Source organism: Acanthopagrus latus, chromosome 12, assembly GCF_904848185.1.
Source record: "Acanthopagrus latus isolate v.2019 chromosome 12, fAcaLat1.1, whole genome shotgun sequence".
Taxonomy (NCBI): domain Eukaryota; kingdom Metazoa; phylum Chordata; class Actinopteri; order Spariformes; family Sparidae; genus Acanthopagrus; species Acanthopagrus latus.
The window spans coordinates 14,714,611-14,741,085 of NC_051050.1; the positions used below are offsets into that span (position 1 = coordinate 14,714,611).

At 42.6% G+C, this 26,475-nt stretch overlaps 1 protein-coding gene across 3 annotated transcripts; it reads right to left on the bottom strand.

Moving 5' to 3' along the window:
- Positions 1–1,969: 1,969 nt before the first annotated feature.
- On the bottom strand, positions 1,970–26,475 carry arvcfa (ARVCF delta catenin family member a). 3 transcript variants are annotated; one of them, XM_037118403.1, is made up of 17 exons: positions 26,095–26,475; positions 25,534–25,633; positions 15,876–16,055; positions 13,665–14,269; positions 10,903–11,381; positions 10,632–10,815; positions 10,397–10,514; positions 9,926–10,094; positions 9,118–9,135; positions 8,893–8,964; positions 7,854–7,981; positions 6,067–6,217; positions 5,803–5,995; positions 5,388–5,499; positions 4,837–4,924; positions 3,128–3,204; positions 1,970–2,918 (listed from the first exon to the last, which is right to left on the bottom strand). In XM_037118403.1, the coding sequence occupies exons 2-17, from the start codon at positions 25,555–25,557 to the stop codon at positions 2,826–2,828; spliced, it is 2,691 nt and encodes an 896-aa protein (XP_036974298.1). In that variant the 5' UTR covers positions 25,558–25,633; positions 26,095–26,475; the 3' UTR covers positions 1,970–2,825. The 3 variants fall into 3 exon arrangements, with proteins under 3 accessions (XP_036974298.1, XP_036974300.1, XP_036974299.1); XM_037118405.1 differs by lacking the exon at positions 8,893–8,964; XM_037118404.1 differs by lacking the exons at positions 25,534–25,633; positions 26,095–26,475 and adding an exon at positions 20,529–20,890.

Sequence of the window (26,475 nt, forward strand, 5' to 3'; positions counted from 1 at the left end):
TTAACCAACGCATGACAACAAATGATAAAGTGATCAAAACTAATGTTAGAGGTCCATAATTAGAGCTTACAGTGACTTTGTGACATTTTCAGTCACAGTACACCATATGAGAAATATGCAGTAAATGTAATGACTCTATGTTAATATGTAGACATAACCCACAGCACACGCATGGTTTTTCAAAATGCCAGCACTTACGCAAGCGAGCTGTGCAGCCCGCCAGAGGAAACGTGACTAATGCCAACACATTTCAGCCCTCTCAGTCTCTCTCAGTGTGCAGCATGCAAGTTCATAAGTTCATAATTACTTCTTCTTCTTCTTCTTCTTCTTCTTCTTCTTCTTCTTCTTCTTCTGCTTCTTCTTCTTCTTCTTCTTCTTCTTCTTCGTCTTCTTCCGGGCAGTGCAGACATGAGGCCGTGTGATTGTCTTGACAGTTTTTCTGGGCAGGCATGATGTAGAAAATGCATTAAACATGTTCATTTTGTCTATCGGGGAGAAAATGTGAATAGATTTTCAGGGGAAAAAATATTCCATTTGATGCCTCCAATCGGTTGTATTTATCTCTCTATTATGTGGAAGTTAAAGCTGCAGTATGCAGTTTTGGGGAAGAAATTTTAATCAGATGAGAAAGCTTTTCATTGGGTGACTTTTTTTTAAAGCCTAAACAAACTAAATAAAAAAAGACTTTATTTGTGTAACTGACCTTAAAGGACAACACAACTTCATCCTGTTTGACTTTTTTTATATTTGGCGGACCCTGCCACCTTTCTAGCTTCAAACAGTGTTCTGGGGACCCATTTAATTCATGATAATCCACTGCTGAGTCACTAGATATTTTATATTACAGGTATAGCGTACATTGATTATGTACATGTAGACCAGAATTATTGTTTTAATCAATTTTTGCCAACTCTGTGACTAATGAGGTACATTTTGTTACGTTTTAGGTTTTTTCTCTATAGTTTTTTGTCAGCTTATAATAATCTAATATCATTTTTAAAAACTGGGCATATACTGGAGGTAGACAAAGTAATCTAAATAATTCCGATATATATTAAGACCACTGCTGTAGAAAGATGTTATATTACATTATTTGCATGCGTCGTATTTGTTCAATCTGTCCGGAATGTCCAACATGTTGTTAACTGATTGTTAATTTCAGCTTGTGACGGCTGAAAGGTGAGCATGTTTTCCAGACTGTTCCCCCTGAATAACTGGTGACATTTCTCAATGTTTTTTTGGCCAATGCACCTGCAGTTTGGCACAGACGTGGCCTCCGTTAGGCTTGTGGCTTGAAAGCTTGCATATCATTGTACTGAGTGCCAGACCTCTTCTAAAGCTGACAAATGCTGCAAACTGGCATTCAGCCTAACATGACCCACCTGTCTAGCTGTGTCTGTAGCTGCGATTAAGCCACTTTAGAGTTCAAGTCCTTATAAAGCAGAGGTTTATCATTTTTTAGCCTGCGTCGTCTGTCTAGTCAACACAAATTAGCCCCGTCTGCAAACACATTTACATCAGACAACAACATGACTGCCTAATAGTTTTAGTTTGACCGTGACAAAGGGTTTTTTGCAGCATCCTCCCTAGCAACTGAAATAGCTGGGGATTTGTTTAACCTAGAATTAAAAATGGCTCCATACAACTCGATTACGCTGGACGAGCTGCACAGAACCTTAGTTAGTTAATGTCCCCATCACAAGTCCCCATCTAATAAAGTAGTTTAGGAGAATGCTGCAACGCTGTTTCGTTATGAATCTCCTAAAATATTTTGTAGACTACAAAACTTAACCCGCCTTAAAATTGAGCAGAGAAATCACGGAGTCATTTTTGGGTGGACTGTTCCTTTAATCTAGGCTAGCTCAGAACAAATAAAAGTGAGGTTGTTGTTTAATGTAAGCTGGTGGTACCCGCTGGTAAAACTGAAGGAGGACACAAAAACAGAATACAAGTAAAAGTGAGAAATAATGCACATTGTTTATTTCCATTTGTCATTCAACATCGCATTGCAAAAAGGACCACTGCAAAGCAGAGTTTTATTGAATGTAGGATCACTTACTGGTATTAGCTAATACACATCAATAACCTTTAATTAATAACATGGGTATTACAATAAATATTACAATATAAATACCTTCATTTGGAATATTAACAGTCCTTTGTTACACATTTACAATCCCATTTTGCCTATCGTGAAAACAAATGGAATAGAGGGGGTTCGCTAAAGACCGCACAGTCTAGTTTGATGGCAGGTTTGTCAACATTAAAACGGAATTCTAAATAATTCAGATGTTCTGATGACGAGGCCGACGACAGCCCTAATCCTAATTATCTCAAACACGGACCAAAAATATCTTTAAAATGATTTCATATCAGAATGGTCCCCAGCCCAGAAACCACGGGGATGGATGACAACAGCTCCACGTGTCACCTCAGGCCTCGATGGCTCGACAAACTAGAAGTATTATAAATGATCTCGTACTTGTGTAGCAGTAAAATTCAAACTCTATATGTCATATATTCTTTGGAGTCACGATTCTTGCATATTTAGGCTAATTCAGATGTCATACATAATCCGTCCTGTCAGACAGACAGTACATCATCCTAAACGACAAAACCCATCAAGTCTATTTTCCAAATAACCTCTGTAATAAATACATGTAAATGTTTGGCACGTCATTTCCTGTAAACAAAGGAAACTATTTTTAGTCGAATGTGTTTTTCTCTGTCTGTACAAGAATGATTAAATGGCACGAATCCGTATTTCACCAATGGAAAAGTGTCTCTACAGGATTAAACTGGCTCGACCGGCCGTGTTGTCATGTTTACACCCAGGAGTCCAGCGGCGGCGGTTTGTTATCCATGAGGCCCACCGCGGGCCTGCCAGCTCGGATGAAGTGTTTCCGCTCACTTATCGCCTAGGTCAAGAAATATGCACACCACTGGTGTTGGTTCATTTGCATGAATAGCGACTCACAAGATAAGCAATCCTGAAATCAAACCTTACCTTATACCTGCACATCCATATGATTGGTAATGAATTCATTTTGAGGTAAATAAGCAAAACAAAATTCTGTCAAGAAGCTGTTTGGATGCAATCAATCAGCGCATCCAAATGTCAGATTACCTGGAGAGCGTCTCTTTCCACAACAGGCCCTTTTCCGTCTCCAACTCTGTCATTTGGCTCTAAAGTGGAATATACGTCTGCAAAGGAAAATGACGCTGGTATTAGCAGAAGAGAATATGACAAAGACAGAGCAAACGTACATGAAGAGAGCAAAACAACGGTTGTAAATCGGTTTGTAGGGAAAATCCTTTGTCAATCAGTCACCTCTGGGAATTGTGAGTTCAATCATTTTAGAATAAAACACTTCATGAACTCCACGTTTCTGTCCTTTGGCCACAAAAAAAGTCATTGCTAGAGCATCAGTTTGCAAAATGTCAGTTAAATAAAGAGGCTAAAAATAACTAGGTACATTTACGCAAGTACTGTACTTCTATTTAAAGGTTCATGTACTGTATTTGAGTGGGCTATTTCCATTTTCTGCTAGTACATAATCATATGAATATTTACTCTGTACTCCACTACAAAATGCCTTTAGTTGCTGGTTACTTGAATCAGATCAGGACACAAAAATAAAACCAACAAATAAACTACAATGTCATTTGGCCCATATGTTCAGATAAGATACAACCTAAGGGGGGAATCATTCAGTCAATTTAATGTTAAAGTAAGATGTTAGCCAGAGCTTTCTAAAGGTTGCCTGTCATAACAAGAATACAGAACAGGTGGAAAGAACAGGATTATGTCCTCTTTGAGTTTATGTAGGAGATTTTCCATCGCAGAAAAGTAAACTGTAACCTTTTCAATCAATAAATGTGTCACATTTTTTTTTGCCTAAATGTCTTTTCTTTGTCTTCTGTGTCCTTTTAGATCACCAGAGGAATGCCACCCTTCTATAGCGACAGGTGGAGTTCAATTGAGGCATCCTATTTAATGATTTCCCTTAAAAATCTGGGAACATTTCACGTAGGGTAAAAAAAAAAAAAAATACAATCATGCCACATCTTTGACTGCCGTCTAAAGGTCAGGTATCAACGGGGCAAAGCCTCACATCTGAGAAGATACAAAAATGAGTGTTCAGCACTGAATCACTGAACATATTTAATTCATTTGCAGTAAATCAATGTATTTCTGAGAGTTTACACTGCAGCTCTAACCCATGCCCACATAGGATGAGCACCTATAACCCCTTTAAAGTAAAAAAACATTTCCAAAGAGAAAAAACATATTTATTTAGGCTGCAAAACTAGACATAGAAATGGGCAGAAACTGTGGAATAATTCATCAAAAGTGGTTTGTATCCAATTCCCCTGAATTCATATTTCAAAGGGAGTTTAACGTATGTTCATAATTCATCAGGAAGCCTTTTAGAGAAAATCCCTGTTTTTAGTGGTGAAGCTAGGGGTCGCTCGTGACGAGGGTAAAGCGGGTGCCCTTTTTTGGAACAGCGTTTAAATGAAATGTGACTGGTGATGCGTGAGCCTGCCCTGCCTGTGGGAGAGACTGTTCAGGCTAATAAGCCAAGTCTGTGCACTGATAACCTTGGCAGCACATCATTGGTTTAAGGCTATGATTCAGAAGACTGTAGACCGGGACTGAAAATGCCCATATCTTTGTCCCCGACGTGACGAGAACCACGGCACATTTAAAAAGCATTTTTGTATTTTTGTTTTTTTGTTTTTTTTTGTTCCCCGTGCTAGAGGACACTTCTCTCATTTAGATGAGGGTTTAATAACGTTTCGCTGACGGAACGCATGCAATGATTTGCTGACCTTGGTTTTTGTCCATGAGAGGCAAGGTGATGTCATCGCTGCCTTGCTTCCCACTCTTGGATTTTTTAGTCACTCCCGTAGTCGTTGGCTTTGAGAGACAAAAAGGATTATGTTACTGGATGACAACCAGGATTCTGATGCTGTCCTGCTGTTCTAATTTTATAGAAAGGGTGTCATACTTGTTTTGATTGGACTGATTTATTCTCAGTTTTGGACAGTAACACACCTTTTTATTTTTTCCTGAAGCTTGGATGCAACAGGGGACTATAAGCTTAAATTTATTGATCCCCTTCAGCAGCTCAGTGGCCACAGTTTTCTGCATTCAAATCAAGCCTGAATTCTCTGTCCCCTATTTTTCTTGTTATCTGACAAAAACACAGATTTCACAGTTGCACCTATGCAGTTTTTTTTGTCTTTATCTACGTTCGACAGCTGTTATTTCTCGATGAACCCCCCACATCAAATCAAAAGATGTGTTACTCTTGAAACTCATTATGTTCATTATGCACGGTGACTCTATGTTCTTGGCCAGCAAACGGTAACACACACACCTTAAAGTGACTCTTGTTCCAGCCTGCCTTGCTCAGAGCGTTTCTCAGGTCCTTGTAGGCCCATATTGTCTGGAGCACATGGGAAGCCGCCTTGGTCTCCCGGGCTGATTGGCTGACAACAAATCATCAGGCATTGTGGTAAACAACAGAGGATAGCTCTGAGACAGCACTGTCCTGATGATTAAAATCCAGCTCTTATTGCCCTGGGATGCGATGCTTATAATATCATGTGCGATTGCATGGAGGCAGTATCAGTATAAACAGATATCAAGCAGATGCAGCATGAAATCCGATACAAGCAGTGCGGTTTCCTCTTATCTTTTTTGTCACCTTATTTTGACATAGAGGACCTTTTTTCAGACTTTTACTTTGGCTGTCCTGCTATGATTTGATCATTTGTGTTGCTTTTAAGCACCTTGACTTGTTGATGGCCACCAGCTTCTGCACAGCGTGGCCCTGTATGAGCGCTCGGGCGTTCTCGGGGCTGTCTGTGATGATCTCGTGGATGGTGTTCAGAATAGACACCACCGTATCTCCCTCGAGATTCTTCGCCGGGTGCTGCTGCCCACATGGCAGGTTACCAACAAGGTCCCTCAAAGCGTAGCTCCCTGGAACAATAAAGCAAATTAGCTTGAGTGTGCGGGTGTAGAGCCGTGCGCGATGAGTTGAAAGCCTGTACCTATTAGGTCTTTATTCCTCCGGTCCATCGCCAGGTTGCGAAGAGCAATCGCGACAGCTCGCACCACTTTGTCCACATCCGAGCGCAGCAGCTCCACAAGGATGGGCAGCCCTTTTTCTTTCCTCACCGTGGCGCGGATGTAGCTGGACCACTGTGAAAGCAAACAGGGAACAGCTGAGTGACGGTTATGAAATTATACGTGATATTTTGCTTCACATCTTCGCCTTTGCCAACACCACAAGTGCACCATGCCAATGCAAATATGCATTGAGAAAGTTCTACCTGCTCCACCGCTCTCTTGCGCGTGATGCAACTAAAACGTAAGGATTTTAAAAGTCCTTTAATCTGATCGCCGCCTCAGCCTCGATCTTAAATTATACTGACGTTCACTGCACAGTATATCTTAGCGAAGCACATTATTTGACAGGCCCGTGGATCAGCTTGGGGTACATAGCAGTAAAAGTGATTTTTTTGATCATGCAGGCTGCTGACAACGTTAATCAGGAGAGTCTAGTTAGATTAAGATGATCAACCCCAAACCTCCCTCCTTCATCAGCACAAGGGAACACTGATGCAGCTCCTCAGGAATGCAGAGGCCCTCACGTAATACTGCAGACCGGCTATGAAAAGGCAGATCCACCCTCAGACTGAACATATACTTCTAACGGCAGTGGCTCGGGAGGTAGTGCAGGTTACCCACTGATCACAGGTTTGACAGTATGATCCGAAGTGCTCTCAGTCAGGCCAGCACCTTGGTAGGTTGTGACAACCTGTGCTTACGCTCTGGTTCGGTTTAGGAACAAAAACCACTTGGTTAAGGTAAGAGAAGAGATCATATTTTTGGCTTAAATACAAGCGTTGTCTGCACAGACATGGCAGGTATATGCCCCATCTTCCTGTCAAAGATATCTGGTTTCTGTTGCCACACAAGTCTGGACACTTTCCAGAAAATTTCCAGTAGATTCTCACTTAAATGTTCAAACACAGTCTTGAACTGCGGTCACTGGCTTGGCAGCCTTCCCGCCTTTGACTCCATCACCATCCTCATATGACAGGTCAGCTCATACATGTTATGTAAATATGATATGACACGGATTGAAATGTCAATATGGTACATAGCCTTTGACATGTACAAATGTGAACGTATCTGTTATTTGCTAACCTTTTTTATTCAGGCGACTGCACAGATACATTGCAGCCATTTACAGCTTTTTTCCTAAGTCTGTCCTAAAGCTGAACAGCAGCGAGCGAGAGACAGGGATGATATCATTTACTGACAGAGCCTGGATCTGATCCATAGGGTTACTTGGACACTACGACAGCAGCCGTGACGATGTAATATGAATACACATGAGTGCTCTGTGAACGGGCCAACAAAGTGTTATTTGGACAACATCAATTTGAAGTCCAACGCTCTGATTTCCTGCCCTACAGAGAACATTTTTTACACTTCTGTGCCGACTGGAAGCACCATGTTTATGAGTTGTCCGCCCCTACGTATTGTGAGCGCGATATCTGAAGATTGCCTCGGGGAAATGACTTCAAATCAAGCGCAGACGTCCACTTGAACTCAAAGTGGAACCAACTCGAATCTGGTGGTCAAAGGTCCCTTGTTGAAGATGTAACTGAAACATCTCCACTTACTAGCTTTTGGTGCGCAGCGGCACATAACCCCTTACAAACGAGGCCGTGATTCCTGTTAGGTTGGGAGCGCACTCCACAATCACAGCCCCTGCGCAGAGTCATGAGTGCGAGAAATACCACAAGCGGCTCTTCCATCCACTCACAGCCCAGTGTCCTGCAGCGAGGTTCTGCAGCGCTCCCGCCGCCGCCTCCAGCGTGTTGTGGTTGTGACTGCAGGTGAGAAGAGAGAGGTAGAGCCTCACCACCTCTGGCTGGTACAGCAGCTCTAGCCCTTTAACACCAAAGACAAACACGGACAGAGTTGAGCAGTGGAGCTTAGTCTTCAGACTTAGTAATTAGCTTTAAGTTGCCAAAACAGCTTGTATAAATGCAAATATATTGTCATTGTTCGGCATGTTTTTTTTTTCTGTCTAGTTAGTTAAGGTCACTGGGTCATTGGCAAAATATATAGATGAATTTGATTAAATCGTCTACAGGGTGAAATTACAGCGCTGTCAAACTCCTGCAGAGGTTTTTTGTGTGTGCCGTGGCAGTAAAAGCTGCTGGATGGCTGACAAGTAGTGTAAAGCTGACCTGGGACCATAACATGCTTGTCATTCTGATTTGCATTCACTGGCTGGTGTGTGGGAGGCATCAGCTTAGCTCTGATCTCTGTTCTAACAGCAGCACATACAGTATTCAGCCCTACAGTAGTATTGTGACATCTCATTCCCCACAGTTTCTTCATACAGAACCAAAAAAAAAACACCCATGATTCTACACAAAAGGTATGAAATAAAAGACATCTCTGGGTTCCTGGGTCATAAAGAATCCGGAGGACATTCCAGGAAATGTTCCTCCTCTGAGATTTTGCCTGATAAGAATCAGTTTCTCGGCTGTCGGGTCATTTCGTTTTAGTAATGAACTTCTCGTCAAGTGGTGCAGGTGCTGATGCGCGGCTTTGCATTTCAATTAATTAGCTCTCAGGCCATGCCAGTGTCATGCATACAAAGCAAATAAGAAACAAAAGTGATGCCGATGCTTGATTACAGATCACGCTGTGTGGTGATGATGATATAAAATAGAGGCTCTCTTATCTTTGAGCTATTATCTTTAAGCCTGATGTGTATTGTTTCCCAAATGTCACACACTGCAGTCAGTATTTGTGTTTTTATGTGAAGCTGATATCACATTTTTGTGTACCTTTCATTTGTTCTGAACGTTTCGGTAAATCCAATGTACCGTACTTTCTGTCCAAAAATCCATTTTTCCAACCTGTACATCACAGACATGTACATGCACACAAACACAAACACCACTTCTCATTATATCAGTTCACCAACAGATCATGACAGCAAATTAAATGTGGTATCGAACCCCTAATATTAGCTGCCGGGAAAATATTTTAGCAGTAACGAGCAGACTGACCTTGATTAAACCACTCCTCTGATGGATACGGCCGAGGGGTGGGGGGAGAGAGAGAGTGACAATGTCAAGGGTTAGATCGTGCTGGAAAATGACATCAGAGCACCAGAAAACACACAGCTCCTTCACCTCGACAGTATTGGTGTAATATAATGTTTGGATCAGAGAGGCATATGTCAATTTTGCACAACTAGCTGAAAGGTTAGCACCGATATAAATCTATAAAGCTTGAAATCACAATAAACTCTAACCCCATAGTTCCTCCATAAAGTTGTTCCCTGCAGCACAAACTGCTGCAGTCTATTAATCACTGCACATCAGCCAAAAGGGTTTTTTTTTTTTACAGTTTGAAAACCTTCATGGTTGTTACATCAGTTTCATGGTGTAAAAATCCCCGAATCGATGAAACAGAGCACAAGGAAGCTCTTTTCAATTTTGGAACCTGGCAGTCACCCCGCACGGCGAGATATATCAGCTCCTGCATGTTATGAAATATTCAGGTTCTCATTGGAATGAAAAGGGAAAAGAAATGTGAAACCCGCGCTGCAAGCCAAGACACGCTGGAATTGAATTAAAAAAAAATGTCCAACTGAGAAAAAATGGTCCATTTAAAGAGATACTTGTTGATTATATGCTGTGAGCAAACGTAAAACCGAGATAATTGATCCTATTAATCAATAAAAATGAGGCACAAGAAGGAAAAACAACAAATAAAATAGTTTTCGATGTTCTCAATCAAAAACAACCCACACTGAAGTATCTCAGCTAGCTGTGATTACTCAGATGTCATGATGTACGATGGCCGACCAACCTTTGGGTTTCTTCCCTCCAAAACAGTCGGGCTCGTTCTTCTTCTTCTGGTGCCCCACTGACCTCATCAGGTGATTGGCATGGGGTTCCTGAAACCGCTCCGCTCCTGGTATTTCCTTGTGAACATGGTAGGACAGGTTTCGCAGGATGCAGACGCAGTTCTCCACTGGCTAAATCGTGGAGGAGAGTGATTCAGATGTTATACAAAGCATCTCCTCTGACTAATTCTTTAGTCCCTTTTACAGAATAAAATGTTTTGGTGACTGTTCTTAATTGCATTCTGAGAAAGTGTTGCGTGCTTTGGAGATATTTATCCATGCTTTGATTAAAGTTGGTGATTTGCATTAAATGCTTTTCTGTACAGGCTACATCAATTTATCATTTATGCTGAATCGGCGAGATAAAGTTACAGTAATTCACTTATGCAAGCAAAAGTTTTAGTATTATTGTGTGATGTGGTGACTTTAATGACCTTATTGTCAGTGTCTTTGTTGATAACAGCTGATTGAAGGGCGTGAAGGAGCGCGTCCACCAGCCCCTCGCACTCCCTCAGCCTCTGTCGAGCCTCCGCCCCGTCTGAGCTCACGTTCCTGCGGGAAACGACTTTGTTAGCAAAGCTGCGAAAACTCGCTCCACCACAAAGTGGGCTTTTAGCAGCTGTTTGTTCATTGCAGTTGTTTGCTCCACGAGTGCAACCTCAGAGTTACCTCAGACATCCACTGGTGTTCTTGAAGACTGTGGTCCACTCAGCGCTCAGCAGTTTGGAGGGGTCGACAGAGTCTTTCCTCCAGCCCGAGTGTGGGATGATAATCTCATCCGTCAGTGTTTGAAGCCCGTTGTTGATGACTATCATCTTCAGTGGCTCATGTGAGGAGAGGTTCCACAGAGTGCCTGCAGGGGAAACAATATAAAAGCTGTCAAAATAAAATGAAGGACCGCAGGTAATGGCCCCAGGAAGAGTCAGTAATCGAGGCGTACCTGTGACCAACTCTTTGACCTCCATGCTGCTACACTTCCTCAACAGCCTGACTAAAGCTTGGATGCCATCACAGTTCTTGATGGCCATTTTGTTATTGTGGTCCTTTCCGTAGGATATGTTGCGCAAAGCACCACAGGCCTTGCGGTGGACCTCAGGTTTGGGGTGGTCTAGCAATTCCACCAGCATCGGCACCCCGTTCAGCTGGCGGACCTCCTGCTTGATGCGGTCGTTCTCATAACACAGGTGCTGCAAATAGGCGGCAGCATTGGACTTCACAGGGTCCATTGGGTGGCTGAGCATCGAGATCACCTCGTGCAGGTTGGGGTCTCTCCAGCGTGGGTCTCTGCGGACGCTGTCCAGGCTGACCATGCTGCTGCGTTTGTGGGGGAACTGCAGGGTCTGAGCTCGGCACATGGCCTGGAAGAAAGGGTTCAGGTTCCCTTCGAGCTGGGCCATAAAGGCGTCGTCGTAGCCGCCTCTAAAGAGACACAGAAAGTCAAGCATACGTGCAGGGGTCAGGAATAAAACATACATAATCCCCAATGATGAATTTTAGGATCTGGATTATTTTCCCTCATTTAAATGATCTAAATACCTTAAAAATAAAAATTGACTGTAAATGTTGGCATTAATGTATTTATCAAATGTGACATCTCTGCTTTAATTTGCCCCGTATTTGTTTACCTTTGTATGAATTCAAATTTCCAACCTTATTTTTCACGTTATGTAACAATGTTTTTTAATTTCTGAATGTATTTAAAAAATAAACAGGGGAAACATTTTAAAATACATTAAAAGGAGAATAAATCAATAAATTAAATGGAAAATGTAGTGGGAATCTAAATAAGTAGTTGAATTAATTAAAACATAAATAAATATAAATGCATGTTAAAGCGGAAATCTGTATTTATGTCACATTTCATAAATTCATTTTATTTCAAATTTTACTTATAAAATATATTTCAAATTGTACTGAGCTATATCTATTTCTGATTTGGGAAAGTTCAGTCCTCGATAGAATCAATACTATCTGCGGACTGCGAAGCTGCAGCCATTAGCCAATTAGCGTAGCTTAACATAAAGACCGTAAACACGAGGAAAAAGTGAGCCTGGCTCCACTTAAAGACAAATAATACCTTCCAGAACCTCTAAATCTCACTAATTAACATATGACATGTTATTTGCTTATCACATATTTACAACATGTTTTGGATTTACAGTGCAGTTCTGTACCACACTATGAGTCTGTGACATCCTGGAGTCTCCTCACTGATGCAGGCTAGCTATTTGTCCTCTACCTCCAGGCTTCATGCTAAGCTATGCTAACTCTCCCCTAGCCTCATCTAATATTTAACAGACAGATGTGATTGCGGTATTGATTCTCTCATCCAACTATCAGCAAGGGAGCGAATAAGCCAAACTATTCCCTTTGTATTCAACAGGTGCGAGTGTCATTTGGGAATCTAATAAACTGGGCTCCGGTGAGTTTAACGGCATAAGTGAGTCGCTTTTATCCTTTTGTAAACAGCTCTGTCACCTATATGGGCTGAGGAAAAGCTTCTGGCAGGCAATAACAGGTGAAACCTCCTTATTTATCGACTTTTTGCGGCAGGCTGCCATTCCTGATTGATACCAGCTGCTGCTTAACTGCTGTCCATCTGTCTTTCTTTTGTCCGGGCCGACTTACAGGAACAGGATGAGGTGACTTCTAGGTGTGCGGCTACAAAGTGTAATACATTATTATTATTATCACAGCAGGTCCTCCTGGGATAAAATTAGCCATAGTGTTGATTTGAATGGATGTGTTCGTTCCTGTGGCAGTACACACACATACAGGCTCCTGCTTTATCTACACTATTCTTGTTTAATTGTGATTAGACTGGTGCCAGACCTCTGAGGCTCAGATAAAAAGGCAATTCAGTTGGACTATCTGCTAAATTACCAAGAGAGAAACATTGATGTTTGGAAGTTTTTGTGTCACATTATGCAGCTTTTCATTCAAAGCTTTAAAGGTGCCCTGTAGTGTTTTTGACCACTAGGGACACTATGCAGTGGATGTGCAGATTTTGAAACACATGAAAATGATTTTTCAAATATTTTATGATGAGGGAAAGTCATTCAACACATTTGTTAAATCTTGAGGGTGTATAAAATGTTTTCTCTCACACTACATGCAAGAATATCTGCTTTTTTAACAATCTAGTCAGCCCATTTATCAGTCCAAAACCATATAAAATGGGCGTTAATGCATTTGGTCACATTTACCCCATATATAACATGTGTTCGACCAATGTCTTTCTGTTTTCCCATCATGTAAACCAAACTATTGTTCATTCTTGCTCTAAATGTCAAAGTTGAATTGATCTCTAGTGGCTGTCTCGCAGCCTTTGTTAAAGGTGAGCTCATTATCACGGAGCATATTGATGTTTTAGTGACACAGACTGAGTATCATTTACCTTCCTTGTCTGATTTCCTGCAAAAAAGTTGAGTTGAAAGGCACAAATGTTCACGTTATGTCGAGTCGCGTTCACTGACCTCCTTCCTCACTCTTTCCTGAAAGTTACAGCAACAGGCGACCAAATCAAATACCGGGTTGCATCAAATAGGCCATTTCAAGAAATCTTCACCTGATTTGCTTTCTCAAGTGTCTGAGCACGTTAGGACTGTTCTGTATTTGACCCCACGTTTAGGTACTATGGAAACCTGTCCCTGTCTCCCCTGTGGGATCAATAAAGTTTGATCTAATGTACCGTCCTCTTACCTGGTTCTGGAGGGCTCCCTGAGGAGCTCCATGGTGGTAATTGGCCTGAACTGGTGGATTCCCCCCAGGGTCGGGTAACTGGCAGCTGGGTGGTCAGGCTTCATGTCCAAAGGGTTTTCTCCCCGCTCGCTCAATCCATCCTCCTCTGTCTGGCTGCTGAGTCCTGCGGGAGCATAGCTGTCTCTGAGGAAGGGTAAGGTGTAGTGCGCCCCGGGCTGGAAGTTCTTGGGGGGCCAGTAGCTGTGGAGGGTGGCGCGGGACAGGCTTCCATACCCTGGACAGATGTCACCCCCGATGCCTCTGTAGCTGTCGGGGAGGGTGTACACTCTGCTCTGCCTGTCTGGGTTCACTGGTTGAGGCTCGCCAGGCAGCGGGAGCACTTCAGGTTGGGGCGGTGCTGTGGTTGGTGCTGCCGGTGTGACGGACTCAGGGGGCTCGGTGTTTGCGTCAAGAACAGGCGGCTCTGTAGGAGTGTCTTCTTGAACCTCAGGGGTCGATGCGAGATCGGTTGTGTCCGATGCGTGGATGTTCTCCTGCTGCGTCTCTGAGGATTCTTGGATCTCACTTGGGGCCTGTTCGCTCTCTTGTTCCACGGCTTTGGACTCCTAGAAGGATGCACCACAGCTATTATCTCTAACAAAAGTCTAATCTGAGTCTCTGTTGGTCTTAAAAAAACCATTTGTCTGAAAGGTCCCAGCTTCCCTCTATCCAATTAAATGCCACCAAAGTGGTGAATTAACAGTCAGTGCAGGAACTATTTGGTCCTAATTTACTTGGAATAGACGGAACATGTTTCTGTAAGGCACAGTGCGTGTTTATTGCTCATCTAAACTGTACGGTCCACCCCGGCCCATTTCTCATAGCGATGATCAATCATCATCGTTTCAGCACTTCCCTGGCTTTCCGAGCCACCAGTAAATAATGAATTCTTCTTTCCTGCCAAAGAATAATGAATTCCCCTTGTTGAAAATGAGTTAAGATTGGAGTCTGATGAAACAACTCGAGTTCCAGCTACTGTTTCGAAGCAAATTAAGTAAATCGTGGGAAATTTAATTTTGCAAATTGGTGTTGATTTTAACCCCTCCCTCCGTGCAGAGGCTCAGCGAAACCCACTATTTTAATCACAAAAACATGTAAATACGTAGTGACTCGATGAAACAGAACCTAATTGCATTAAATTCCATGGTATCATCGCCCCCAGAGGGCGATTTTTCTCACTCTGCCAGTCAGCGGAACTGAAACTCAGCGTTGTATTCCCGTCTGTAGAGGAGAACTTTACAGTGTCTTTAATGGATGATTCACACAGACATTTCAAGCACCCAAGTACCTTATATCTAAACGGTATAAGGTCTCGTAAGAGGAACATCATTTTATGTCACTTAAAAGTCATAATAAATTTAGAACAGAGGGATTTTTCAAGAGGAGCACTAGAGGCACACTGTGCAGTTATTTATTTGAGGATTTGTTTACATTTCTAAATCCTTCAGTTAGTCAACACAACATATTTCTCTGTGATATCTTAAGACATCGTGAATCAACATGTAATAAAATTTAGTCACTGAATGAAATGTGGGCCTTCAATATGTTAGTAAATAACACTGCTTACTGCAACACCCTGCCTTAATTTTCATATAGTTTCACACACTGTCTCAGGGTCTGTTGCATTTACTCAAGTACTGTACTTAAGTAAAATGATGAGGTACTTGTGCTTTACTTTGCACAGGATTTTAGAGGCATTACTTTTTAGTCCACTATATTTATCTGATCAGTTAAGTCACTAATTACTTTGCAGATTGCATGCTGGCTCAGAGTCAACATAGCGCATTTCTGAATTAATCAGTTTTAGCGGCAATCAGATAAAAACAAAAACACTGATACCGATAAGCAGAAGGAGCGATTGCCTCAAAATTACCAAGTGGACTAATACTCTTAGGTTGTTAAAACATTATAGATCTCACAACTTATATTTAACATCAGGGTCATCATATTTACATGTAAATATACTGTAATTAATAATTCACTTTTACATGTACTTTTACTCAAATTAAATTTTTTACTACTCATTACGATACAAAAATCCAAGTCAAATTTGTGAGTGGCTTTCAGACTTTTTTGAGGTCTTTTCTGCCCATCAGCCAAAAGCTCTGTTCTAACACACTGTGGGAGGTCAGGAGGTGGTGGCAAAATGTGACCAAACACAAAGTCGCGAACCTCTGTGTCCGTCTGCTGCGGGGTGTCGGTCTCCGTGGAGCTCTCATTGGTCGAGGTCATCACGGAGGCGATGGAGGTTGGCGTGTCCAGCTCGTCGGTGGTGCATGGGTTATCCAGAGTCGCCTCTTTGGCGTCCTGGGACAGAGACAGCGGAGGAGGAGGCCCCTCAGAACTCTGCTCCTATAAACCCCACAGACAGGAACGAGTAAGGGCACCGTCACTGCTGAGCACCACTCTGGCATCATCTGTGTGTGTGTTATGTACGTAATGTTTACATTACACAACACCACGACAGCGCACCATGTCATTAAGGCTGTCGTCGGAAAAAGATAGAAGGAGCCACACTTCGGTCGGTGGTGAGAGCTCAACTCGTTTTCACTCCATTATTGTATAATCTGCATAATTTGAAACATGAACGGTTGAATTCAAGCTGAAAAAGACAAGTAGACACGCTTATTTTTAAATCAGACTGATATCTGTCTGGATTTTTTTTCTCTCTGTAATCTAATTGGGCTATCTACTCAGGACGACTCAGCGCAGTTCTGCCAGCAATCAGTTGTAGATGGCAAAAAATACAGAGCCATATAATAAATGGATGTGAGGCCACTTATTTAATTAGCCACCAGGATTGCCGGATTCATAATATATCAGTGAGCATATAATTGCTTTAAAGTATGTTATTCGTAAAACAAGTAGAGCTTATTCCTGATGTATCAGAATCATTTGATATATGCATGCATGATTGGTCCATTAATTACTTGCTGGCTGGAGTGGTGTTTCATTTATTCTAGCTGTAATTGGCAATTCGGGCTCGATTCCCCTTTGAAATTTCGCTACGAGCCAATTTTTGAGACGGGCAAAGTCATCGACCAACTTTTTCGGTTTGCACTTCCTGTCCGTCTTCTTTTAACGATTTCCGCGAGCAGATTCACTTAGTTCTGATATGTAGAAAAACTGACAGACGGCGTTCCTACGGGGGAGGCTTGCTCTTTTACGGATCAGGAAATAAAGGAGAAGGCGAAGTGACAAAAAGGTAAACACGAGCGGCGGAGCGCTCTGTACTAAATCAGGACGAGGTGAGGCGGCGTGTTTGTCAGCGGTAGGCATGCATCCACACCAGGCGTCTCGGTTACAATTTAGTAGGTCAAGTCCGCTGGTGGGAACGTCATACATGAGATGAAACAATATCGGTTTCCCTTTCTGTATCCTTCCTTGTGAGGATGCGAGATCTTACACGTTTACTTTAAAGGTGCACTATGTAGTTTTTTGGGCTTTTTTTTAAGAAATTCAAACTCCAAATGTCTATATTTAGAGAATTCATAAGGTAGTTATATAAACTCATGAGTATGTATGCCCATAAGTGAATAAACAAGCCATCCATAAAAGGAGAATAAGTTCCCCAGAACACTGTTTAAAGCTAGAGAGGTGGCAGGGTCCGCCAAATGTAAACCAATAACAGTACAAATGTGTGCAGTCCTTTTAAAGGAAGTTTGTTCAGTCATTAAAATCAGTCAATGAATTTCATTCTTCTGGTTAGACGTTCTTCCCCAAAACTACATAATGCACCTTTAAACTTCATTTGATGATGTTCTGCCTACAATATCTCTTTTTAGCTTTAAAGCACAGAAAAACAAACAAACAACAAAGCAAAGACTAAAACAAAGACAAATGATACTTACTTTACTATACAAAGATTCTTTATGAATGTCTGTTACTTTGTCGGCCAAAATTACCTTTGAAAGTTTTGGTTACATCTGCTTTTTTTTCAGTGTTACCAAGAGCAGACCCTTTTGATGCCTCTGTATAGATGTTGACATTCTGTACAGTGTGTATAAACAGGGCTCTTTGACCACAATGCAATGGGACTGTGTGTGAGCTTAATGTCGTTTAAAGGGGCTCTGTGTGACGATTTGTGACGTTCACACGCGTCAACCAAACTTTTTACTGGTCACATGTGAGCGGATTGTGACATGACGCGAAATAAATGAGACCTTCCCGTCCCTCAGTCAGCTACACAAGCCTGCAGATGATTTGTTTCAGTCGCTGAAGGCTGCTCGACTGGTGGTTTGAGATGGATTTTCCAAGACAGTCTGGAGGATGTGACTCAACGCTCATCTCAGCGCTTCTGTATGCTAACAGAGAGCGACGGTGGATAACGTTAAGTCCGCTAACATAAACAAAGGGCCGGCTTCCAGCACAACACAAAGCCCCTTTAAGTTATTTGAGTCCTGACACCTGAATCGCTAAAACCCGGCAGTGCTTCTCCGACAACATCTGGACTTTTCTGCAAATCACCCTTTGTTCAGTTCAAGCGCAACTTAAACTCTCTTCTCTTTTCAACAAAATGGGTTTCATTAACAGTGAAACAGTGGAATCAATTATTCAGCATCTTGGCCTGAGAGAGGGAACTGGAGGCAGTATTTGACTGTAAACACAATTTTCATGCTGATTTTCTCGCAAACTTCGCATTCGGCGTGTCCACAACAATATTTGCCTCGCCGCTCCAGCGATCTCAATCAATATCTGGTTATCTGATACACCTCTCTCAGTCTCAAAAGGCCCCTGTGTTTGCAGCGGTCCTCTCAAAATCTAGGACAAGCAACCATGCAAAACAACTCATCAAAACATTAAAGAGTGTAATTAAAAGGTCGGGCTGGTGAAAATCAATTCCTCTGCATCATTTATGGCTCCTTTTTTTTTTTCTTTTATTCACTCTCTGTATCAATTTCCATCTCAAGAAATGTGACACAAATGCATATGATCTCCAAAAACAGCAAACGAAGCTGTGAAATCTCCCCAAACTCTCTTCATTTTTTTTTTTTTCCGAGGCTGCGGCATTAAAACCGAACAAGTGCTGAGAACTCAACTCCACTGCATTAAATCAGGCTGCAGTGAGCAGCTGACTGAATGTGGAGGGAGAGAGAGTCAGAGAGAGAGAGAGAGAGAGAGAGAGACAGAGGGCTTGATTTGGCTTTTCAAACACCTCACCAAACACAAGAGCCCCCTCATGTGCATGTGCGAAATGTGTCAAAAGGGACGAGGAGATGAAAGGGTCGCACAGGAGAAATTGGCAGCGGGGAAGACGAACAACCCTCGGGGGGACGTTGGGATGGACATTGTCAGGCAGCTTTAGAAGAATGGCCTGGCCGATAGACGGGGTACTACTGTCCTCTACAGACAGCTTGATTAAGGATTTGGAGGACGATAATAGGCTGGACAGGGGCCTGTGTGCTGTGCCCCCCCCCCCCCCCCGATTCGAGCTCCAGGGAAGGCCAGGCCTCTGTGAGTCAAAGCTCATTTAAATAACTCACTGCACCATCACTAACTAAGTGTGCTCACAGAGCCAAATAGGTCGAGATGACGGCTCTGAATCTGACTTCGCCCCGAAAAAGAAAAAAAAGAAACGAGGTATGGTATATAGATGTTAGGTGCAGCGATGCAGGAGACAGAATGACATGATTAGCATCTTGTTCCCGTCAACTCTCAGTATTGAGGCCAGCTGCAGCCAGGGTATTATTTTGGGAGAGACACAGAGTCTGATCTAATGCTGAGCGAGTTCAGATTTTGGTGACCAGCTCAAGGGCACAACAGCCACAAGCCACGGCTCGAAACTTGACACAAATCCAGCTGAGGGAGAAAGAGAAAAAAAAAAATCAGAGAAATGGGCACTCTCGGCCGCAATTAAATCAGCGCGGGAAAAGTGATCAGACTTGGGAACAAATCAGGCTCGGCCGGCAGTTTGTCTTTATCAAAGCTGCTGGATTGAAAGAGTAATGCCTCCGCTGGATAATAAAGCATGACATCAGCCCACTGATGTCAGGAGACATTAGTCACAACTTTGTCACAACTCATCTGCCCTCCACTATCTGTTGAATCAGTGATGCACACGTTGGCCACACTGTACATTTTGCAGGATGCGAATCAGAGAACTGGACTGAAGTGACAGACTCTGCACAAACAGCATCGTTCACCGTCATCGTTTGTGCGAGGCGTCTTTGTTTAGCCATAACTCAACCAAAGCTGCTTCCGTGAGAAAAAAATAATGAAAAAATGAAGGGAATGGAGGGATGGATTGTCTTTTTTTTTTTTCAAAGTTTGTCTCTGGAATCTCAGGCTGTGCTCTGATCCTCAAAGAGTTAAATGCTGCATGGTCAGATTTAATGTCTCTCTGATACATCATGGCAATACACTTACCAGAGTGTGTGCAGCATTTTCCCCCTGGAGGGACAACCTCCCCTCATAATGCAATCAACGATTATCCCCCCCCACACACACACACACACACACCCCCATGAGCTTGCCTATGCATCTGCACGCACGCACAGCCTCATGCACACAGACACACACACACACACACACACTTGATGAAGACGTTCGCATCATGTCCCCCCGTGCGCACAAGGAGACTGCACCGAAACAAGCGGGCGAGGATGCAAGGAGGTGAAGCGATTGATGCCTCCTTCATTCATCATGACAGAGGCAGAATGCAGAAAAGCTCGTGGAGGGCTACAGTTTCTCTGCAGGGGAGGAAGGAAGGGAGGAAGGAAGGGAAGGGAGGAAAGGAAGGGAGGAAAAGGAGAAAAAGAAAACTGCAAAAAAAAAAAAAAAGAGGGAGGGTACAGAGCAAATAGAGCCATTCCACCACACACTTACCTCTTTCACTTCAGCAGGCATTGCCAAATCTCTTCTGCTTCCCCACAAATGATGAGCGAGATGTGTCCCCCAGTGAGACGCCTGTCTCTCTCTCTCCCTCTGCCTCTGCTGGATTTCCTTTTTTTTTTTTCTTTTTTGCCTTGACTCTTCCTTTGAGCATTTGAGGCAGTTCAAACGTGAGCAGCCATCCTTCCTCCCAGCCCTCACTAACACACGTCCGCTCTCTCCCTCTCTCTCCCTCCCTCCCTCACCCTCTCTCTCTCTCTCTCTCTCTCTCTCTCTCTCTCTCTCACTCTATTTCTCTTTCTCCCACAAACACACACTAGACGCACCGTGCACACATTTGCTCAACACAGACGTCCTCTCTCACACAGACACACACGCAGACACGGGCAGGCACTGAGAGGCAATAAACGCCTCTCTCTCTCTCTCTCTCTCTCTCTCTCTCTCTCTGTCTCTCTCCCTCTCTCTCATTACTGCACTCCTCCTCTGTTCTGTGCTGCAGTTAATGTGTGCGCTATTAGCAAGGTGCTGAATCAACTGTGTGATGCCGAGCCCCGTGAATGGCTTAGGTAAGTGCGGAGCCCCTGCAATCCCCCTGTGCTCTATACCCATATTTTCTGGCAGCCTTGGCGCACAGGCAGACAACACACACATACACACACACATGCATGCACTCACACACACACACACACACACACACACACAACCATCCATTCCCCCTGTGGGCTCGCAAGCAGATGCAGCTGGAGCACAGAACAGCCCCGCACTAGTTCAGTCCTGTGTCACCCATGTGCAGCCTGATAAAGGATGGGGAAGGATGAGGAAGGTGCATAAACGCTGTATGCAGCACCAGGCAGAGAGAGAGACGCACGCCTCAGTGGCACCGGCAGCTTTTGTCCTGCCAACTGTATCAAACAAACCAAACCTCCTTTCCACCATCTATCACTGTCTCGGCCATGAGTCTCTTGTGCAACACCTGCTGGAGTCATTGTGATCGGAAGAGGCGCAGGAAATAAAGCCGAAACAAAGGAGATGTTTAAAGCAGGTATTACATCACTTCTAAGTCAGGCTGAGATCTGCTGAAGTGGTCTGAAATAATCACAAAACCTGCTGCTCCACATGACTAATAGGAAGCCCATGTCTCACTTGCCTGCTCGGCCCAGGACATCTCTTCCAATCCACTTTCCCTGAGACAGCAATAATCCAAGTAAAAAATGATCTGCTATCATCCACTGAGCAGTGCTCTCTATCAGCTGTCCTCCTCATTGATTTAAGAGCACCCCTCAATACCATTGATCTCAGAGCATTTAGAAAAATCCCCGCCTGCTTCTGCGGTATTTCTTTCACCTCGGTTTGTCTAAATTTTGCTAATGGAAGGCATTTTTTTCTTGTTCGAAGCTAACGGCCTTGCATTTTTTAAAGGTGCACTAAGTTTTTTGGGTTTCATTTTTTTGCCTAAACAAACTCAATAGATAAACTCTCTTCATTTTATGACTGCATGAATCAAATATAAACAAGCTGAGCTCAAAGGACGACATCCTTTCACACTGTTTTGCTTTGTTTATATGTGGCGGACCCTGCCACATTTCTAGCTTCAATCAGTGTTCCTGGGAGCTTATTTTCCACTGAGAACAGCTTGTTTATTCAGTTATGGGAAAAAAAAAGTTCTTATTACAACCTCATTAATATTGTAAATATTAGTTTAAATGCATTCTCCAAAGCTACATACTGCCCCTTTAAGGTTTGTTTCATTTAACCCCTCGGCTCACTTTCATTAGGGATATCTATACCTCCTTGATGATCATCCGTCAGCACAGCAGTAGCGGAAATCAGTGGCTAAAAATATAATAATAATAATAATAATAATAATAATAATAATAATAATAATAATAATAATAAAAGAGCTTTGAATTATTTGTTTCAACAGTAAAAGATAACCAATGTAAATTTCACCGGTGAATCCCTTAAAAGCTCCCCCAAAGTGAGGAGTTAACATTTGAGACGTCTTCATTCTTTGATCACTCCTTCGCGAAATCAAAGCAACATCCATGAAACAGCGTGTTTTCCCATTAAAAACGATTTACTGACACGCAAAAAAAAAACAAAAAACAGATCCATTTGTTCCCAGAAAATGACTGCTGCTGTTCACCGCTCTCTCCCACTGCTCTATCTCCGCACTCGACAAGTTCCATCAAAACGAAAATACCAGCATTAAGTGTCTTAATGGTTTTGGGTCACTGACAGACACCAGAGTGGCTCCATCACAATTGGTATCTTTTTTTTTTTTTTTTGCTCGATGTTACGATGGAGGATTTTTTAAAAAAAATGTTTTATTATCACTGAAATCAATTTAGAAAACAGAATATCCAGCAGAGCTACAGGACAAACATTCATAATTCCCTCCAGTGCAGACACAAAGCAGTATTTTTTATCTTAGAGAGACGAGACTCTCGACAAGAAGTCTTTCCATTCGAGCTTTTATCTGCAATACTGACTCTTTAGAAATATATTAAAAACTGCACGTCTGTCATGAATAAAAGCGCTACTGTGAGCCAGATAGCAGATGACACAGAACATTTTGAATTGGACAAGAAATCATATTTTTTTTAAAAAGCACACAAGCCTCTCGTCAGCACTCCTGCTATTAAAGGTCCAGTGTGTAGGACTGAGGAGGCTCTGCTGGCAGACACGGAATATAATATTCCAAATCAAGTTTATATCAGTATATAATCTCCAGAAAGGAAGAATCGTTGCGTTTCCATTACCTGTGAATGAGCCCTCTATATCTGAGTACTCCAACACGAACTTCACTGTGTTGCATCTCCATGTTTCTATAGTAACCAAGAACAGGACAAACCAAACGCTGGCTCTGGTTTTTCACATTTTTAGCTGCCGCCATAGGGGAGGGTGAAACACGGGGTCCTCAGCTGGTTGCATTCCGAAACCTCACTACACGTCTACATGCCACTTAATCCTACACACTCTTTATCAAAACAAAACAGACGATGCTTGCAGAAGGTTTGTGTTGGAGCGGGTAAAAGGTGGCATACGGGTGCATCAGGGTGGCGTGCAAAGCCAAGACCTTCTGGAGAAACAAACACTCGGAGTCTCTGCAGATTCTGCTCTGATATGCAGCTGTTCACAGACGGGTGGGGAACTATATGATTGCTTTATAACTCCAAGGATTAAAATATGGATTTATCATTACGCATATGAAAACATTCAACTTTCAGCTCTTGGTCTTATAAGCTATTCGTATGAATTAACCTCATACGTCTCTTCCATTCAGAAGTTTGGAATCACCAGCGACAAAAGTTTGATTCGGCACAGTTGGGTGGCTAAGAGGGCTATTCTTTATTCATAAATGGACTTTCATGCTTTAAGGGTGGAGAAAGAAAGAGACAGTGATGTTTTGTAGGTGGGTAACAAAACGCTGTGCAGTGGTTGAACTAGACTGATAACAGCAAGGACGGAAAGAGACAAAGATCCCTCTGAGCAGCAGTTCAATAAGAATATCAAACTATCAAAAAACTGGAAACTGGAAGCTCAGCATCAAAATCTGTGTTGATTTAAAAAGGAATAGCGCACAATATGGCCTATAACAGATGGAATTTACAGGCAAATATTCTTATGACTTCACAATATAGACATATTGATATTAAGAGACATATTTGAATATAGAATAGAAATATTAGGTTAGCACTACTGGAACATCAGCTGAACATAGAGGTAATTAAGAACTAGCCACTCATCAGAATTCATCCTCAAAACCAGCAGAGGGCAGCATATCACTGCAGTAACTACTAACTGCTGCTATTTGTAGCTGCTGTTAGCTAGTTAGCACAATTAGCAGTGCAGTAAGCAGTTATGTCTTGAATCACTTCAACCTTTCTGGGCTGGAAAGAAAGAAAAAATTACCATGCTTGATGGAAAAAAAAACAGTTACAGTGACAGCAACTAATCACTAATCAACTAATTACTCTTCTGTTGATGCTAAAACAATTCCAACTGTAAATGAATGTAAACATTTTTATCTTTGTCAAACTAGGGATTTATGAAAGAATAATACATATGAAAACGTGAATGGATCAGGTGATTCCAAACCGATGAACAAGTAGTGTATATTGCCAGCCTCACAGCTTTGTTGTCCATCAAAACAAAGCAAAAAGTGAAGTTAAAAATTAAACACAAACCCACACAGGTCAGTGTGAGAGAGCGGAGGATGACACCTTAGTGCGCCAGCTGAAAATGCCACTCGTGATGGATGAGACCTTTCCTACACTAAAAATAAATTAAACTGGATTTATTGACATTTCCCCGGGGGTGTAAATCTTCAGAAATTACTTTGACTTTATTGCACTTAATGCTGGAAAATATCATCTCTACAGATCTGTGAGCCAAAATTTATATTTCATCCATTACGAGCCTCTTTCCTCCCCTTGACCTGCTCAACTTCACTCGCAACAGATTACGCACACGGGCACGTTGCACAAGACCAAAACCACTGCTTTTTGCTTCAAGGACTTCCTTCTGCATCATCTCCGCGGGGTGAATAAGAGAAATGGCTTCATTGTTGGAACAAGCGCGGGAGCTGCTGTGACACGAACAGTGTGTATACACCTGATGCATACACATCTTCCTGTGTGTCGGCACACGTCGCCTGCAGGTTGCCTGCCTACTTGCTTTCACTGAATCGCTCGTAACTTGTAGGTATTATTGGAGCCCATGGGGAAAAGATTCAGACTAACATATGTTTGTTTGCGTGTGTCCTGTGGTAACTTCGGGGCTTGAATTCAATGAGTTCAACATTCAGTGACATTGTACCTGTCACACCAGAATCGTACATATTTGTTCACCTGCGTAGACATCTGCTGAATGGAGTCGCAGCCACAAGAATCCCGTTCTCATCAGCTGTCTAGTCGGACGAAATGTACCAGAGCAAGGAAAGGACTCATCACAGGCTTTATATACACCGAGATTATTGAACTCTCACCATACTCACACAGTGGCCATTTTTCTCTGGCATCACGCTCAGGGTGCTTAAATGTCAAAACGCTGTGGTCCAGATTGCAAGTCTTAGGAACGTCCCGATCGATCAGCAGCTGAAAAGATGACGGATAGCGAAATGTTAGAAGGGCATCGGGCTGTATATCCATGTAAAACAATGTATTTGTTAAATCCCTTAGCTACCGTTAGCATTCAACCACTTCCTAGCTAACAATACTGATTGCTTACAAATATTTGCACATGATGTGCGTTCTCATTTTAGAGTTACTTAGTTCTTACCGTATCGAAGCATCAAGCAATGACATTAACTACCAAGGAGCTGATGTCGACGTTAGCTGTTGCCGAAGCTCGTGAACCACCTTCTCAGTTGCCAATCAATCAGGAAACAATAAAATGAAAGCCACAAATTAACTGCAAAACGACTACGATTCTTGAGCATGTTTATTTACTGTAGGCCAGGAGGTGAAACACACTGGGTGTAGTCAAACAGTAATATTAGCTAGGAAGATGCTGAATGCTAATGTTAGCTAATGGACTATGAAACACGTTGTCTTACCTACATCCGTGCAGATTTCACCGTCCATCATCTTTTCCACTGCTGATCAACAAGTGAGTGGTGAAGTGAGAACTACTTTTCAGATTTCCTTTGCAACTTGCAAACCTGAACAGAGCAGCATAGCATTATCCCAGACATTTTTGCGTGCATGCCTTGTGTGTATTTGGCACATGGACGGAGTGGATGTGCACACAGCCTTAACAGTTCCTGTAAACTTAATCAAAAGTTGTAGTCGGCGGACGCGTATTGTTCCCTGTCCTTGCTCTCTCTTCCTCCTCTTCCCATTCATCTCTCCCTCCCCTTAACTTGAGCAAGGTGCTGTTCAAACACAGCTACACAGAGATTCTCAAAGAAACTGAACTGTCAGGTTATTGCTTTGTT